This window comes from Cucurbita pepo, chromosome 11, assembly GCF_057944985.1.
Source record: "Cucurbita pepo subsp. pepo isolate OVF chromosome 11, ASM5794498v1, whole genome shotgun sequence".
In the NCBI taxonomy this organism is placed as follows: domain Eukaryota; kingdom Viridiplantae; phylum Streptophyta; class Magnoliopsida; order Cucurbitales; family Cucurbitaceae; genus Cucurbita; species Cucurbita pepo.
Window position 1 is genome coordinate 12415656 of NC_141808.1, and position 15777 is coordinate 12431432.

The 15777-nt window shown below is 39.4% G+C and overlaps 1 protein-coding gene across 1 annotated transcript; it reads left to right on the forward strand.

Annotated features, from left to right (window-relative positions):
- The first annotated feature begins 1200 nt into the window (after positions 1–1200).
- On the forward strand, positions 1201–12876 carry LOC147790342 (uncharacterized). The gene is made up of 2 exons (XM_087128658.1): positions 1201–3639; positions 12799–12876. Exons 1-2 carry the CDS (start codon positions 1201–1203, stop codon positions 12874–12876), a joined length of 2517 nt encoding a protein of 838 aa, XP_086984784.1.
- The last annotated feature ends 2901 nt before the right edge of the window (positions 12877–15777 follow it).

Here is a 15777-nt window from a genome sequence, read left to right on the forward strand (position 1 = left end):
CACGATATGCGTTACCTAGAGTAACAAAGAGATGAGACTAGAGGGTTGTGTCAGAAGAGACATTACGATGGATTTAGAGGGACCTCATGCATTTTGTATGTTCATAAGCATAGGGCTACTTCCCCTAGAGATGATGAGTGCGGACGCGCACCTTATGATGAGCGCGAATGCGCACAGGTGCGAAAGCACACAGATGAGAGTGTTCATGAGGCGCATGACACTATGGGGTTTCGCTGACCTCCGGACGTCGCTACAGATTAGCTTGACCAGAGGGTCCAGGGGGTGTGCGAGCGCCCTGGGGACTCACACTCGCACGTGTGAGTCGTGTGTAGGGAAGTACTACACATCCAATTTGTCCGAGACTGGAGGCCACCCCTAAGATGATTAGAGATAGGTCCCTATTCATGATTGCATGTGTTTGCATTAGCATGGCCCCTATAGTGGGGTCACTTACTGAGTATTTCTTCGAAATACTCAGGCCGTGTGCCATATTATTTTTCAGGTAAAGGTAAGGCTCCCATGTACGGTTGACGGTGGCATCGTGATCAGAGACTGTGGCGCGTGCATAGGATAGTTGCATATTTAAAATTCCTAGTCTTGGTTAGGATAGGGCGTTTGCATTTTATTCATTTATATTAATTAATTTGTAATCGTTTTTGTCTTTTGAACTCCAGCATGATGTTTGAAACACGTAAGTCCGGCAGTGTTTTTCAATGTTTTAACGTATTCTGAAGTTTTAAATTTTTCCGCTAGTAAAGATGAGCATGCTTAGGTTTTTATTCTGCATTAGAGATGAGCATGAGACGTTAGTGCGACTCTAGATATGTGGAAATTTAGGGTCGTTACAGTTGGTATCAGAGCTCCAGGTTTTAGATTCTGTAAACTAGCCTACGATGTAGGCTTGGCACGCTCCACGGTCCCAACGTCGATGCCCCGTCACCGTCAGGTACGCCTTGCATAAGATAAGAAAAGAGAAACGTTTTAAAACTCGCATGCATTTTTTTTTTATGTTGACATTACTGAAATGGTTGTGATATTTCACGTATTTATTTAAGAGTATGACGGCATGTGTTGCATGCTGAGTAATTTTGTTAATAGCATGATATGATGCTTAGCATGATGAATGTTTACTTCTTTGGCGTTACGATGTATTGTATTAAGGCCTTAGACTTAAGCAACCTTATATTGGTTTATAGAACCATGCCCGGAGGACGAGGAAGAGGAAGACGAGGAAGGGGGCGACCCCGTCGTAGAGAAGTAGGACGAGGTGTGGCAGTAGAGGGCCCACCTCAAGAAAGATCAGAGACTGGGCCGGTAACAGTTACGCCGCCCCCAGTCTTACCACCAGTACAGCCTCCACCACAAGTAGAACCTCCACCCCAGCCTACCCTACCACTCCAAGTCGCACCTGAAGCTGCACCCCCAGTGGGTGGAGTAGATGCTAATACTAGGTTAATGTGTGACTCCATCCAAGCCCTAATTCAAACCTTGGTAACCAATCAGCAAGCCAGTCTACAACAGGCCCAGGAACAAGCCCAAGCACAGGCCCAGGCACAGGCGTTGGCACTGGCACAGGTACAGGCACAGGTACAGGCACAGGCACAGGCACAGGCACAGGCACAGGCCACTGCTCAGGCCAATGCCCCAGTAAACCCTCCACAACCTGTTAGATGTTCAAACTGGATAAGGGATTTCAAGAGATACGACCCTCGACCATTCACTGGTTCCCTGGTAGACCCCATAGAAGCCCAAATGTGGATTGCAGCGGTGGAAACCACCTTTGAGACTATGGAGTGCCCAGAGAACCAAAAGGTCGCCTGTGCAACCTTCGTCCTACAAAAGGACGCAGAGATATGGTGGAGAGATAACAAAACCCTCATTAACCCAGAAGGGGGACCAATGAACGGGGAACGATTTAAGGAGGCCTTCCTTAAAGAATATTATCCTAAGTCAGAGCGACTTAAAAGGCAGCAGGAGTTCGCCCACCTGGTACAGGGAGGACTCACAGTGGAGAAGTACAACAGAGAGTTTAATAAACTCAAGAGATTTGCACCGTCCATGGTGGACACTGAGGAAAAGATGACAGAGAAATTTGTATTGGGTTTGGAACCAAGAATCCGCCGCATGTTGGAGGCGTTCAACCCAAAGACCTATGAGGAAGCCTTGAGAACTGCCAAGGCTTTAGAGAAACCAAAGGAGGAGAAACGATGTGAAGAGCCAGTTATAATTAGGCAGAAGCGTCCTCATGAATCAGGAGGCTCTGACCGTCCACCACCAGCACGTAGGCACCGTTCCAATAACAGACCCGCTCCTAGATGGGATGAGCGACGCCCTCCCCGACATACTGACAGGAACCCTAGGAATCAAGATGGGGCCAGAGGGAGGAGAGAGGAAGGGTGCACTATCTGTGGAAGACTACACGGTGGGAGGTGCATGGCTGGCAGCCGAGTGTGTTATAGATGTGGTCAAGAGGGGCACATCGCCGTGAACTGCAGGGCCGGAAATGCTGCAGCACAAGCAAACCCGCTCAGAGTAGTAGAGCAAACGGATCAACCAGCACCACCGCGAGCTCAAGCTAGGGCATACGCGTCAACCAGCAAGGACACTGGGAGGTCCGACGCCGTGGTGACAGGTACACTATCCATTTTAGGTCATTTTGCTTTTACCTTATTTGATTCTGGTTCCACGCATTCCTTTATTTCCATGCCTTTTGTTGTACAAGCAGGGTTCGAATTAGAACCCTTATTGCATGAAATGTCTGTAAGCACCCCTGCGGGGGTAGACTTAGTATCTAGGGATAGAGTAAAGGATGGTCAAGTAATCATAGGGAACCAAACTTTAAGCGTTGACCTGATGGTGGTAAACATGACAGATTTCGACGTCATACTAGGCATGGATTGGTTAGCTGAAAATCGAGCTAGTATAGATTGTCACCAAAAGGAAGTAAAATTTTCACCACCGATAGGACCTACCTTTAAATTTAAAGGCACAAATACCGGGATTACCCCCAAGGTAGTCTCGATGATGAAAGCAAAGAAGTTAGTCCAACAAGGTGGATGGGCTATATTAGCATGTGCTGTAGACGTGAGAGGAAAGGAAGAGACCCTAGTAAACGTGCCAATAGTAAACGAGTTTCCGGATGTATTTCCGGATGACTTACCTGGAATACCCCCTTCCCGAGCGGTCGACTTCGTCATCGAACTCGAGCCGGGAACTGGGCCTATTTCCAAAGCACCCTATCGCATGGCACCAGCTGAGTTGAAAGAACTCAAGGCGCAACTGCAAGACTTACTAGATAAAGGATTCATTCGACCTAGCGTGTCCCCCTGGGGTGCGCCAGTGTTGTTTGTTAAGAAGAAAGATGGATCGATGCGTCTGTGCATCGATTACAGAGAGCTAAACAAGAGGACCATAAAAAACAAATATCCTCTGCCTAGAATAGAAGACTTGTTTGATCAACTCAGAGAAGCAACAGTATTCTCTAAGATAGATCTTCGGTCCGGTTACCACCAAATTAGGATTAATGAAAAAGACGTACCAAAAACAGCATTTAGAACAAGGTACGGTCACTACGAGTTTGTAGTGATGTCATTTGGCCTCACCAATGCCCCAGCTGTATTTATGGAGTTAATGAACCGGGTATTCAAAGAATGCCTAGACATGTTTGTGATTGTGTTCATTGACGACATCCTCATATACTCGAGAACCGACCTAGAGCACGAGGAACACCTCCGAAAAGTCCTAACCACCCTAAGAGAGCACAAGTTGTACGCCAAGTTCTCCAAATGCGAATTTTGGTTACGACAAGTCTCTTTCCTAGGACACGTGGTGTCAAAGGACGGAATATCTGTAGATCCCACCAAGGTCGAAGCGATCACAAAATGGGAACGCCCAACTACGGTAACGGAAATAAGGAGTTTCCTAGGATTGGCGAGATATTATCGAAGGTTCGTACAGGACTTCGCTAAAATATCCTCGCCTTTAACAAAGTTAACAAAAAAAAGGGGTGCCATTTAGATGGGATGATGCTTGTGAGGCAAGCTTCCAGAACCTAAAAGAGAGATTGGTAACCGCCCCGGTACTCATAGTACCCGAGAGCTCAGAAGGATATGTGATCTATAGTGATGCCTCCATGAAAGGACTGGGATGTGTGTTAATGCAACACGGCAAGGTTGTCGCATACGCATCTCGTCAACTTAAAGAATATGAAAAGAACTACCCTACCCATGACCTAGAGTTGGCCGCTGTAGTGTTCGCGCTGAAAATCTGGCGACATTACCTGTATGGCGAGAAAACTCAAATTTTTACCGACCACAAAAGTTTGAAATACTTCTTCACCCAGAAAGAGTTAAACATGAGGCAGAGAAGGTGGTTAGAATTGGTGAAGGATTATGACAGTAGATATCCAGTACCACCCTGGGAAAGCAAATGTGGTTGCAGATGCCTTGAGTAGAAAGACGGTCCACTCGTCGGCCCTCATTACGAGGGAAGTAAGGGTACAAAGAGAGTTCGAGCGAGCCAACATAGCTGTAGCGACCGAGGGAGTCATAGCACAGCTGGCCCGACTCACGGTACAACCTACACTTAGGCAGAGAATTATTGTCTCCCAACAAGAGGATCCTAACCTACAGAAAGTCCTAGGACAGCTAGACGAAAGTCCAGTAGATGGATTCTCGAAGTCATCAGATGAAGGACTATTGTATCAGGGACGCTTATGTGTTCCAGCAATAGAAGATTTAAGGAAGGAAATACTGATGGAAGCTCACAACTCACCATTTGCGATGCATCTAGGAGGTACTAAGATGTACCAAGATTTAAAACAACACTTTTGGTGGAAGAGCATGAAGAGGGATGTGGCCGGGTTTGTGAGCAAGTGCTTAGTTTGTCAACAAGTGAAAGCTCCAAGACAAAAGACGGCGGGGTTGTTACAGCCCCTAAGCATACCAGAGTGGAAGTGGGAAAACATAGCGATGGACTTCATAGTAGGTTTACCCAAAACGCCCAAGGGCTATACAGTGATCTGGGTAGTTGTCGATAGGTTGACCAAGTCGGCACACTTTCTACCTGGGAAGGTTACATATACAGTTGACAATTGGGCACAACTGTACGTGAAAGAAATAGTAAGACTACATGGAGTCCCAGTGTCTATAGTGTCGGATCGGGATCCACGCTTTACGTCAGCGTTTTGGCGCGGACTTCAAAAAAGCACTGGGTACCCGCCTCGACTTTAGTACCGCCTTTCACCCTCAAACAGATGGACAAACGGAGCGTTTAAACCAAATTCTAGAGGACATGCTACGCGCTTGCGTACTAGATTTTAAGGAAAGTTGGGATTCCAAACTACACCTAATGGAATTCTCGTATAACAACAGTTTCCAAGCAACTATTGGAATGGCACCGTTTGAGGCCCTGTACGGGAAACGGTGTAGGTCCCCACTGTGTTGGGACGAGGTAGGAGAGAAAGAATTAGTAGGACCCGAGTTGGTTCGACTCACCAATGAGGCTGTCCAGAAAATTCGAGCGAGGATGCGTACCGCTCAAAGTAGACAGAAAAGCTACGCCGATGTAAGGCGTAAAAGCCTGGAGTTTGAGGTGGGGGACCCAGTATTCCTCAAGGTGGCACCTATGAAAGGTGTGTTAAGATTCGGACATAAGGGCAAGTTAAGTCCTAAATTCATTGGACCATTCGAGATCCTAGAGCGAGTTGGTCCGGTAGCGTATAAGTTAGCCTTACCTCCAGCCCTCTCAGGAGTACATGATGTATTTCATGTGTCGATGCTGAGGAAGTACATTACGGATCCTATCCACGTAATAGACTACGAACCACTCCAACTCAATGAAGATATGAGCTACGAGGAAAAACCAGTAAGAATCTTAGCTAGAGAGGTAAAGACCTTACGCAACAGGAGTATTGCGTTCGTTAAGGTACTATGGCGGAATCACCATAGTGAGGAAGCCACGTGGGAGCGTGAGGACGAGATAAGAGAGAAATACCCCGAATTGGTACAAGAGTTTGAGACTTTCGAGGACGAAAGTTCTTTTTAGGGGTAGATAATGTAACGACCCGGGAAAGAAAGAAAGAAAAAGAAAATATATATATATATATATATATATATATATATATATTATATATATATAATAAATGAAAACGAGAAAACGAAAAAAAAAAAAAAAACCCAGTCGCCGGATGTGGGGATGCCCAGCACATGTGTTGGTGCAAAACACTAAGAAAATAGAACGTCATTCAAAATTATGCCTATTCATAGGATAACCCCAAAGAGACGAAAGGTGGTCTATTTTATGACCTCAAGAAAACAGAGTGTTTGTATCAACAAACGCTATTCTTAGAGAAAGACCACATAAGAAATCATCAACCTCGCAACAAACTAGTATTGAGTGAGATTTCTAAAGAAGCTACTAATAAAAACAAAAAGAGTTGTTGATCAGGCTGGTCATTCAACAAGAGTTGTTGATGGAGCTGACACTTCTGGTCAATCACATCCTTCTCAAGAGTTGAGAATGCCTCGATGTAGTGGGAGGGTTATAACTCAACCCGATCGTTACTTGGGTTTGCAGAAACACAGGTCATCATACCTGATGATGGCGTTGAGGATCCATTGACTTATAAACAAGCAATGAATGATGAAGATATATATCAGTGGATCAAAGCGATGAATCTTTAAATGGAGTCAATGTACTTCAATTCAGTCTGAGAACTTGTAGATCAACCAGATGGGGTAAAACTTATTGGTTGCAAATGGATCTACAAGAGGAAACGAGACCAAGCCAGTAAGGTACAGATCTTTAAAGCTCGACTTGTAGCAAAGGGTTATACCCAAAGAGAGGGGTGGACTATGAAGAAATCTTCTCTCCTGTTGCTATGCTTAAACAGATTAGAATACTCTTTTCCATTGCCACATTTTATGATTATGAAATTTGGCAAATGAATGTCAAGACAGCCTTTCTAAACGGAGATCTTGAGGAGAGTATGTATATGGCTCAACCAGAGGGGTTCATTGAACAGGATCACGAGCAAAAGGTTTGCAAGCTTAAAAGATCCATTTATGGGTTGAAGCAAGCATCTCGATCTTGGAATATAAGGTTTGATACTGCGATCAAATCTTATGGCTTTAAACAAAATGTTGACGAACCTTGTGTTTACAAGAAGATAGTCAATTCTACAGTAGTTTTCCTGGTGTTGTACGTTGGCGATATCCTACTCATTGAGAATGATGTGGAATTTCTGACTGACATTAAGTATTGGCTAATGACACAATACCAAATAAAACATTTGGGAGAGACTCAGTTTGTTCTTGGAATCCAAATTGTTCGGAATCGTAAGAACTAAACACTAGCATTGTCTCATGCATCATATATCGAAAAAATGTTGGTTCCATATAAGATGCAAGACTCCAAGAAAGGATTATTACCTTTCAGGCATGGAGTTCATTTGTCGAAGGAACAAAGTCCTAAGACACCTCAAGAAATTGAGGATATGAGACATATTCCCTATGTATCAGGAGTCGGTAGTCTGATGTATGCCATGTTGTGTACCTGACCCGACATATGCTATGTTGTGGGAATTGTAAGCAGATATCAGTCCAATCCGGGACATGCTCATTGGACTGCCGTTAAAAATATCCTCAAGTATCTTAGGAGAACGAGGGACTATATGCTAATGTACGACACTAAGGATCTGATCCTTACAGGATACACTGACTCAGATTTTCAAATCGATATCGATTTGAGGAAATCGACATCGGGATCTGTTTTCACTTTAAACGGAGGAGCAATAATATGGATAAGTATAAGGTAAGGTTGCATTGCTGATTCCACCATGGAAGCTTAGTATGTTGCTGCTTGTGAAGTAGCGAAAGAATCAGTATGGCTTAGGAAGTTCTTAACTGATTTGGAAGTCGTTCCAAATATGCATCTGCCAATAACTCTTTGTTGTGATAACAGTGGAGCAATTGCAAATTCTAAAGAACCAAGAAGCCATAAGCGAGGAAAACATATTGAGCGCAAATATCATCTCATAAGGGAGATTGTGCAACGAGGAGATGTGATCGTCACACAGATAGCTTCTGAGCACAACATTGCTGATCCATTTACAAAGCCCCTCACGGCTAAAGTGTTTGAAGGGCACCTAGTGAGTATAGGACTATGAGTTATGTAATCTAGAGCAAGTGGGAGAAAATGCATTGGTATGTGATGCCCTAGTTCATTGTATTTATGTCTTTCTCTCTACTCAACATTATAAAATCTCACTAGAGTTTTAGTCCAAGTGAGAGTTTGTTGGGTTTTATGTCCTAAAACTCATAGTTTGTAAACAAAAACATATTCTGTTTTCAATAAAATTATTATTGATGTTTATTTAGTAAAGATTGTTATTGAATACAGTGAATGTTACGATCATTAGTATAAATTCAATAAACTAAGAGCACTTTGGCTATAGAATGATTACTTGAACTATATGTAGAAACATAAGAGTGGATCAAGTTCAAGTATAAAGTCAACATTATCTATAGTATAGGGATAAGGCTGAGTACCTTATTCTGGGGACACTATGGATGCGGCCCACTTTTGTATATGATATAAACAATGTGATCACTAAATTGTACATGTGGAGACATGTGAGTGGGGGCATCCTATGCAATGAGTATTGCATAAGATCGAACCATGAAGAAAACCACTCTCCATTTATAATGTCGTTTACTATTGAGACTAATTTTTTCATTCGATGACCTAGGTAACTCGATCTTAATCTTGAGCTAACTATGAACTCCTGTTTATTCGGAATTATTCTTAGATTTGCATGGGTGAAAGTGGCTCGAGTTTGCCGACTCAATAAGCCTCCCATTTCAAGGGTAAGACTGGGTGAATAGCTGGGGACATAGGGTGTAAGATGGAATTCACTCCTACCCGCTTCTAGAGATAGTAGAGAGGTTGTTCCCTTAAGTACTCCAAGTCTTGAACAAGGGGCCCCACCCTCTAATTGTTCCGAGAGGGATTCGGTTTAGTGGTTGGATCACAAACCAATTGTTCATTAGAGGATCAGTGGGACTTAAGAAACAAGAAGTAACTTTAGGGGTAAAATGGTAAATTAACCCAGCTCTAGTTACGAACAACCTGTGAAGGATCGACTTACTAATCATGGTTATATCAAATGGACAGAAATATATCTATAGTGAGGGGAGTGCAACTACTAGACTATAGTGGAGTGTTCTAGTAGTTAACGAATGTTGGATAACAAGGTAAATGAGTTTAGCCGGTTAATCTCGGATCGTTGGAGCCCATGATCTGCAGGTCCATTAGGTCCCCCTGCTAGCTCATATCGAACTAAACCTTAGAACAGTGTGACGAGTGAGTTCGAAGTGTTCGAATTCAAATTAGGGAATACACGCTAAATATATACGATATATTTAACCGCATTTTGTTTTAATTATGAATTAAACATAAAGAGAGAATTGGAAATATTTAAATATTTTAATTATGAATAGGGATTTATAATCAATACGAATCCATTTGGATTGACATTTTATTTCATGTTAAATATTAATTAAATTTTTTATTTAATCATTTAATATTATTTTGATTTGAAATTAATTGTTGAATTAAAATAAAGAAAGTCAAAATGTTGACTTCACCTAATTGAAAAATACATGCTTGAGTGTTAAAATTTGGTTTAACAAAACATGCATGTTTGCCCAAGAAACCCCACAAATTTGGTTAACTTGAACTTGCATGCTTGCCACGTAATCCCACAAATTTGAGTAGAATGTTAGTGTCAAAATTTGGTAATCTCACGTTTGCATAACATACAAATATAACTCTATAAATAGAGTGATCAACCTGCATGTAAAGTTTGCTTGAAAAACTTTGAGAAAATCTCTCAAAACTCTCTCTTTTACCCCTACTAAATTCTTATCAAGTTTAGTCACTCACAGGATTCCACAATCCTATTCTAAGGTCGGAGAATAGTAGGAAAGACACTAGTGGTCGTTCAAAACCGGTTCGTGGGGAAAAAAGGAATTTAAACTAGAAAAGGCTAGTATTCAAACTCATTTAGTTTGAATGTTTTTGAACATGCTAACTAATTTACTTGAACAAACTTAAAATCCCTCTTGGTAGAACAAACTTAAATTATTTGTAACTTAAAATTCAGGTTCTTAGAACAAACTTAAAATACGTTCTTACAACAAACTTAAAATCTCATGTTCTTATAATAAACAAATATAAAAGCACCTATAAAATCACTGTTATTAGAACAAATATAAAATCAGAGGTTCGTAAAATAAACTAAAAAACACCTATTCTTAAATCAAACTTAAAATCACTTGCTCCTAGAACACACTTAAAATCCCTTCTTGTAAAACAAACTTAAATTCTCTGTTCATACAATAAACTTAAAATCCAAACAAACTCAAAATCCAAGAACAAACTTAAAATAACATTTTTGTTTGTGCCACAAACTTAAAATCTTGGTAAAAAAACTTGAAATTCTTTATACTTCAAACAAACTTAAAATTTACTAGGTTCAAACTTAAAATCCCAATTTTAAAATTAACGGTAAAAAAAACTTAAAACATGTCCTGATATTTTTTTTCTCTCCTCACCACCACTCAAACTCTGGTTTATCTTCTTTTTTCTCTCTCTCCTCAGGGTTACAAACTCTAAGTGGCTTTATATTTTATTTTTGTCTCTACTCGTGACTTCTCTAATGGAGGCGATTGTCAGAAATGCGACCACTCTAATGGCGGTTAATGTCTTGTTTCTCTCTCTCTTCACCATTACAAACTCGAAGTGGCTTTATATTTTTTTTTCTGTCTCTACTCGTGACTTCTGTGATGGCGGCGATTGTCGAAAATAATAGACCAGAGCTACTCATATTAATATTGAACTTTTGTTATAAAACAATACAAAACATAGAAATATGACCATAACACCTCCCATCTCAGATCTGAAAAGTGAAGGATGAAAATGAGAAGGAAGTTGTAGTAAGACTCTAAAAAAATCGATTGGCATGGACTAGAGGTGACCCCAAAGATGAGTGAGTACTGGAACACCATCAATCTCAGCAATTCAGCCATTGTGACCTTGTAAAAATAAATAAAATGTTTAGTTTTGAATTAGAAGGTATTTATAAAATACAAAATAGTTCAAATGTGTATTTACACTCCACCAACCCCGGGTGGAATTAAATTCACCACCTAACAAATGATTCATAGTATTCATATAATAAATATATAAATATTTTGGGTAAAAACAATATTATTTTGGATAAAAAAATAATAAACCTATTTTAAGTAAAAAATATCTAATATTATTTTGAGTAAAAAAAATATAATAGAAATATGTTTTTGAGTAAAAATATAAGATGTTTTAGTAGAACAAATTTAAAATTCATTTTGTTGGATACAACAAACTTAAATTTTTCTGTTAGTAGAACAAACTTAAAACAATCGGTTCATAAACAAACTTAAAATTATATGTTCATAGAACAAACTTAAAATCGCCGGTAGAACAACAAACTTAAAATGGCTCCTAAGTAGAACAACAAACTTAAAATCACCAATTCATAGAACAAACTTAAAATCTCATATTCTAACAACAAACTTAAACTCGCCAATTTGTAAAGCAACAAACTTAAAATCCACTATTAGTACAAGAAACTTAAATTTTCCTTATAACAAACTTAAAGCAGTCAGTTTATAAACAAACTTAAAATCTCATGTTGCGTACAATAAACTTAAAAATGCCCGTTCATAGAACAAACTTAAAATCTCCTGTTCTTAGAACAACAAACTTAAAATCTCATGTTTGTACAATAAACTTAAAATCGCATGTTCATAGAACAAACTTAAAATCGAACAACAAATTTTTAATGGAGGACGACTTTGATTGTGCCAATTTTGTTAGCACCAATTGCCCTCCTAGTCGCATGACCCTTTTTGTTGCTCCTAAGTAGCTGGTTCACAAGTCATCCCCTCCCAAATGTGTTTTTTATTTTTATTTTTGTTGTCTTTGTGTTCTATAATGTCATTATTCTCTGCTCTTACTTTTAAGGTGTTTGTCTTTTCTCCTTCTTCATGTTCTTCATGTTCTATTAAAAGAAAGTGTTGTTAGTGTGTTACTTTTCTCTATTTTATGTTGTGATCAAGAGATTATGAATTAAATTAGCATGTTGGAGTTATTCTATTGGAAAAAAGAATTAAAAAAAATTATAACCTTGGAAATAATCGTGACCAAATGATTAATACAACTTAAATAGATCATAACAACAGAGTGCAAAGCAGATTTGAACATCAATGCACCTTTTGAAATTAAACATCAATGCACCTTTTGAAATTAACCAACTGACTTCATTAAGAAAAATGAGAATTTTGAAATTATTTGAGGATGCATTTTGTATTGCACTCATAACAATCTTTTAGGAGATAAGAATATTATCTTTGAATACGATAAGCTGCGTTTCATGAAATACAGAACAATATTAAGTTGTGTGAAGATGAAATTGAAACTTTTGAAATCTAAATATTCCATAAAATAAAATAGGTGAATTTAATTACCTAATTTTTTCTAAGGGATGCCTAAAGTATTAGATAGGTTTTAATATGGTTCTAGTTCAAGTCCCTTAATATTATGGGTTAGAATAGCTCAAGAATTAACTTAGTTGTGTATAGTGAAACTTATTTTGTTAACAAATGGTCAGGATGATTGAGTGGTCTAAGGTGCCAGACTCAAGTTCTACTCTTCATGAAAGGGTGTTAGTTCATCCATTATTTTATTATGTTCCAGGAGAAGGGATGGGCTGTTGCTGGCAAACAAAGGAAAAGGGATGGGGCTGTTGTTGGCAAACAAAAGAGGAAGGGATGATGGGGGAAGGGATGGGGTTGTTCTGGCAAACAAAGGAAAAGGGATAGGGTTGTTGTTGCTGGCAAACAAAGGAGGAAGGGATGAGAGGAAGGGATGAGGTTGTTGCTGCTGGCAAACAAATGAAAAGGGACGAGGAAGGGACGGGGTTATTGTTGTTGGCAAATAAAGGAAAAAGGATGGGGCTGTTGGTGGCAAGAAAAGGGATTGGGGCGATTGCTGGCAAACAAAGGAAAAGGGATGGGGCTATTGCAGGCAAGAAAAAGGATGAGGCTGTTGCTAGCAAACAAATGGAATTCTAAAACCAAGAAAAGGAATTGGGGCGGTTGTTGGCAAGAAAAGAGATGAGGTTGTTGCTGGCAAACAAATGGAATTTCTGAACCAAGGGATTGGGCAAACAAGGGTGGAATTCTAGAACCAAAAAAAGGGACAGGGCAAACAAGGGGCTGTTGCTGGCAAACAAATGGAATTCCAGAACCAAGAAAAGGGAAAGGATGGGGCTGTTCTGGCAAACAAATTGAATTACAGAACCAAGAAAATGGATGGGATAAACAAGGGTGCAATTCAAGAACCAAGAAAAGGGAAGGGATGGGGTTATTGCTGGCAAACAAATGGAATTCTAGAACCAAGAAAAGGGATGGGACAAACAAAGGAAAAAGAAGGGTAATTCCAAAAAACAAAGGAAAAAGAAGGTAATTCCAGAACCAAGAAAAGGGATGGGGTAAACAAAGGAAAAGAGATGGTAATTTCCGAACCAAGAGAAGAGATGAGGCTGACAAACAAATGGAATTCCAAAACTAAGAAAAGGGATGGGGCTATTGCTATAAACAAAGGAAAAGAGATAGGTAGGGATGGGGCTATTGCTATCAAACAAAGGAAAAGGGATAGACTATTGCTAGTAAACAAATGGAAAAGGGAGGGTAATTCCAGAACCATGGGACTGTTGCTGGCAAAGCTGGCAAACAAATGAAAATGGGATGGTAGTTCTAGATGGCAAACAAATGAAAAAGAGATGGTTGGAAAAGGGTAATTCCAGAACCATGGGGCTATTGCTCGCAAACAAATGAAAAAGGGAGGGGGCAAAAAAGGGATAGGGCTGTTGGCAAACAAATGAAAAAGAGATGGTAATTCCACAACCAAGAAGAGGGATGAGGTTGTTGCTGGCCAACAAACAAAAGAGATGTAAAAGAAAAGTTTAAATGGATGAGGGTAATTCCAGAACTAACACATTCGAGAACTAACCAAGAAAATGAATAGTAATTTCAGGGCATGGTAAAGGAATAGTAATTTCAGAGATGAGATGTTAATTACAGAACCAACAAAGAAAATGGATGAGATAAGTAATTCCAGAACCAACAAAGAAAATATTGAAATTGAAATCACTCTGATACCAATTTGTCAAAAGTTTAAAGGGGTGTCGAAAGGGAGAGGGACAAGGAAACAAAGAAGTGAAAAGTTATTACACAATAACTCACATAATAAATTGTTTTATGTTTCTTTCTTCTCCCTTGTTCTTTCTTCTCCCTGCACATTTTCATTACACAATAACTCAGATAATAAATTGTTTTATGCTTCTTTCTTCTCCCTGCACATTTTCATTTTCTCCCTGCACATTTTCTTTCTTCTCCTTGCACATTTTCTGTCGAAAGGGAGAGGGACAAGGAAACAAATAAGTCAAAAGTTATTACACAATAACTCAGATAATAAATTATTTTATGCTTCTTTCTTTTCCCTTATTCTTTGCACATTTTCAAAAGATACATGGAATCACTCTGATACCAATTTGTCAAAAGTTTAAAGGGGTGTCGAAATGCAGGGGACAAGGAAACAAAGAAGTCAAAAGTTATTACACAATAACTCAGATAATAAATTGTTTTATGCTTCTTTCTTCTCCCTGCACATTTTCATTTTTCTTCCAGCACATTTTCATTCTTCTCCCTTGTTTTTTCTTCTCCCGGCACATTTTCTTTCTTCTCCATGCACATTTTCATTCTTCTCCCTTCACATTTTCATTTTCTCCCTTGTTCTTTCTTTTCCCTACACATTTTCATTTTCTCCCTGTACATGCTTTAATTCTTTCTTCTCACTATACATGTTTTAATTCTTTCTTCTCCTTGCACATTTTCAAAAGTTTCATTCTTCTCCCTGCACATGTTCATTCTTCTCTCTTGTTCTTTCTTCTCCTTGCACATTTTCAAAAGTTTCATTCTTCTCCCTGCACATGTTCATTCTTCTCTTTTGTTCTTTCTTCTCCCTGCACATTTTCATTCTTCTCTTTCTTCTCCCTTGTTCTTTCCCTATACATTTTCATTCTTCTCCCTGCACATTTTCATTCTTCTCCCTGTACATGCTTTAATTCTTTCTTCTCCTTGCACATTTTCAAAAGTTTCATTCTTCTCCCTGCACATGTTCATTCTTCTCTCTTGTTCTTTCTTCTCCTGCACATTTTCATTCTTCTCCCTGCACATTTTCATTCTTCTTTCTCCCTTGGTTTTTCTTCTCCCTGCATATTTTCATTCTTCTCTTTCTTCTCCCTACACATTTTCTTTCTTCTCCCTGTACATTTTCTTTCTTCTCCTTGTACATTTTCATTCTTCTCCTTGCACATTTTCAAAAGTTTCATTCTTCTCCCTGCACATTTTCAAAAGATACATGGAGGCTTTAATTCTTTCTTCTCCCTGCATATTTTCAAAAGTTTCATTATTCTCCCTGCACATTTTCATTTTCTCTCTGCACATTTTCATTCTTCTTTCTCCCTTGTTCTTTTTCTCCCTGCATATTTTCATTCTTCTCTTTCTTCTCCCTACACATTTTCTTTCTTTCTTCTCCCTACACATTTTCTTTCTTCTCCCGGTACATTTTCATTCTTTTCCTTGCACATTTTCAAAAGTTTCATTCTCTGTA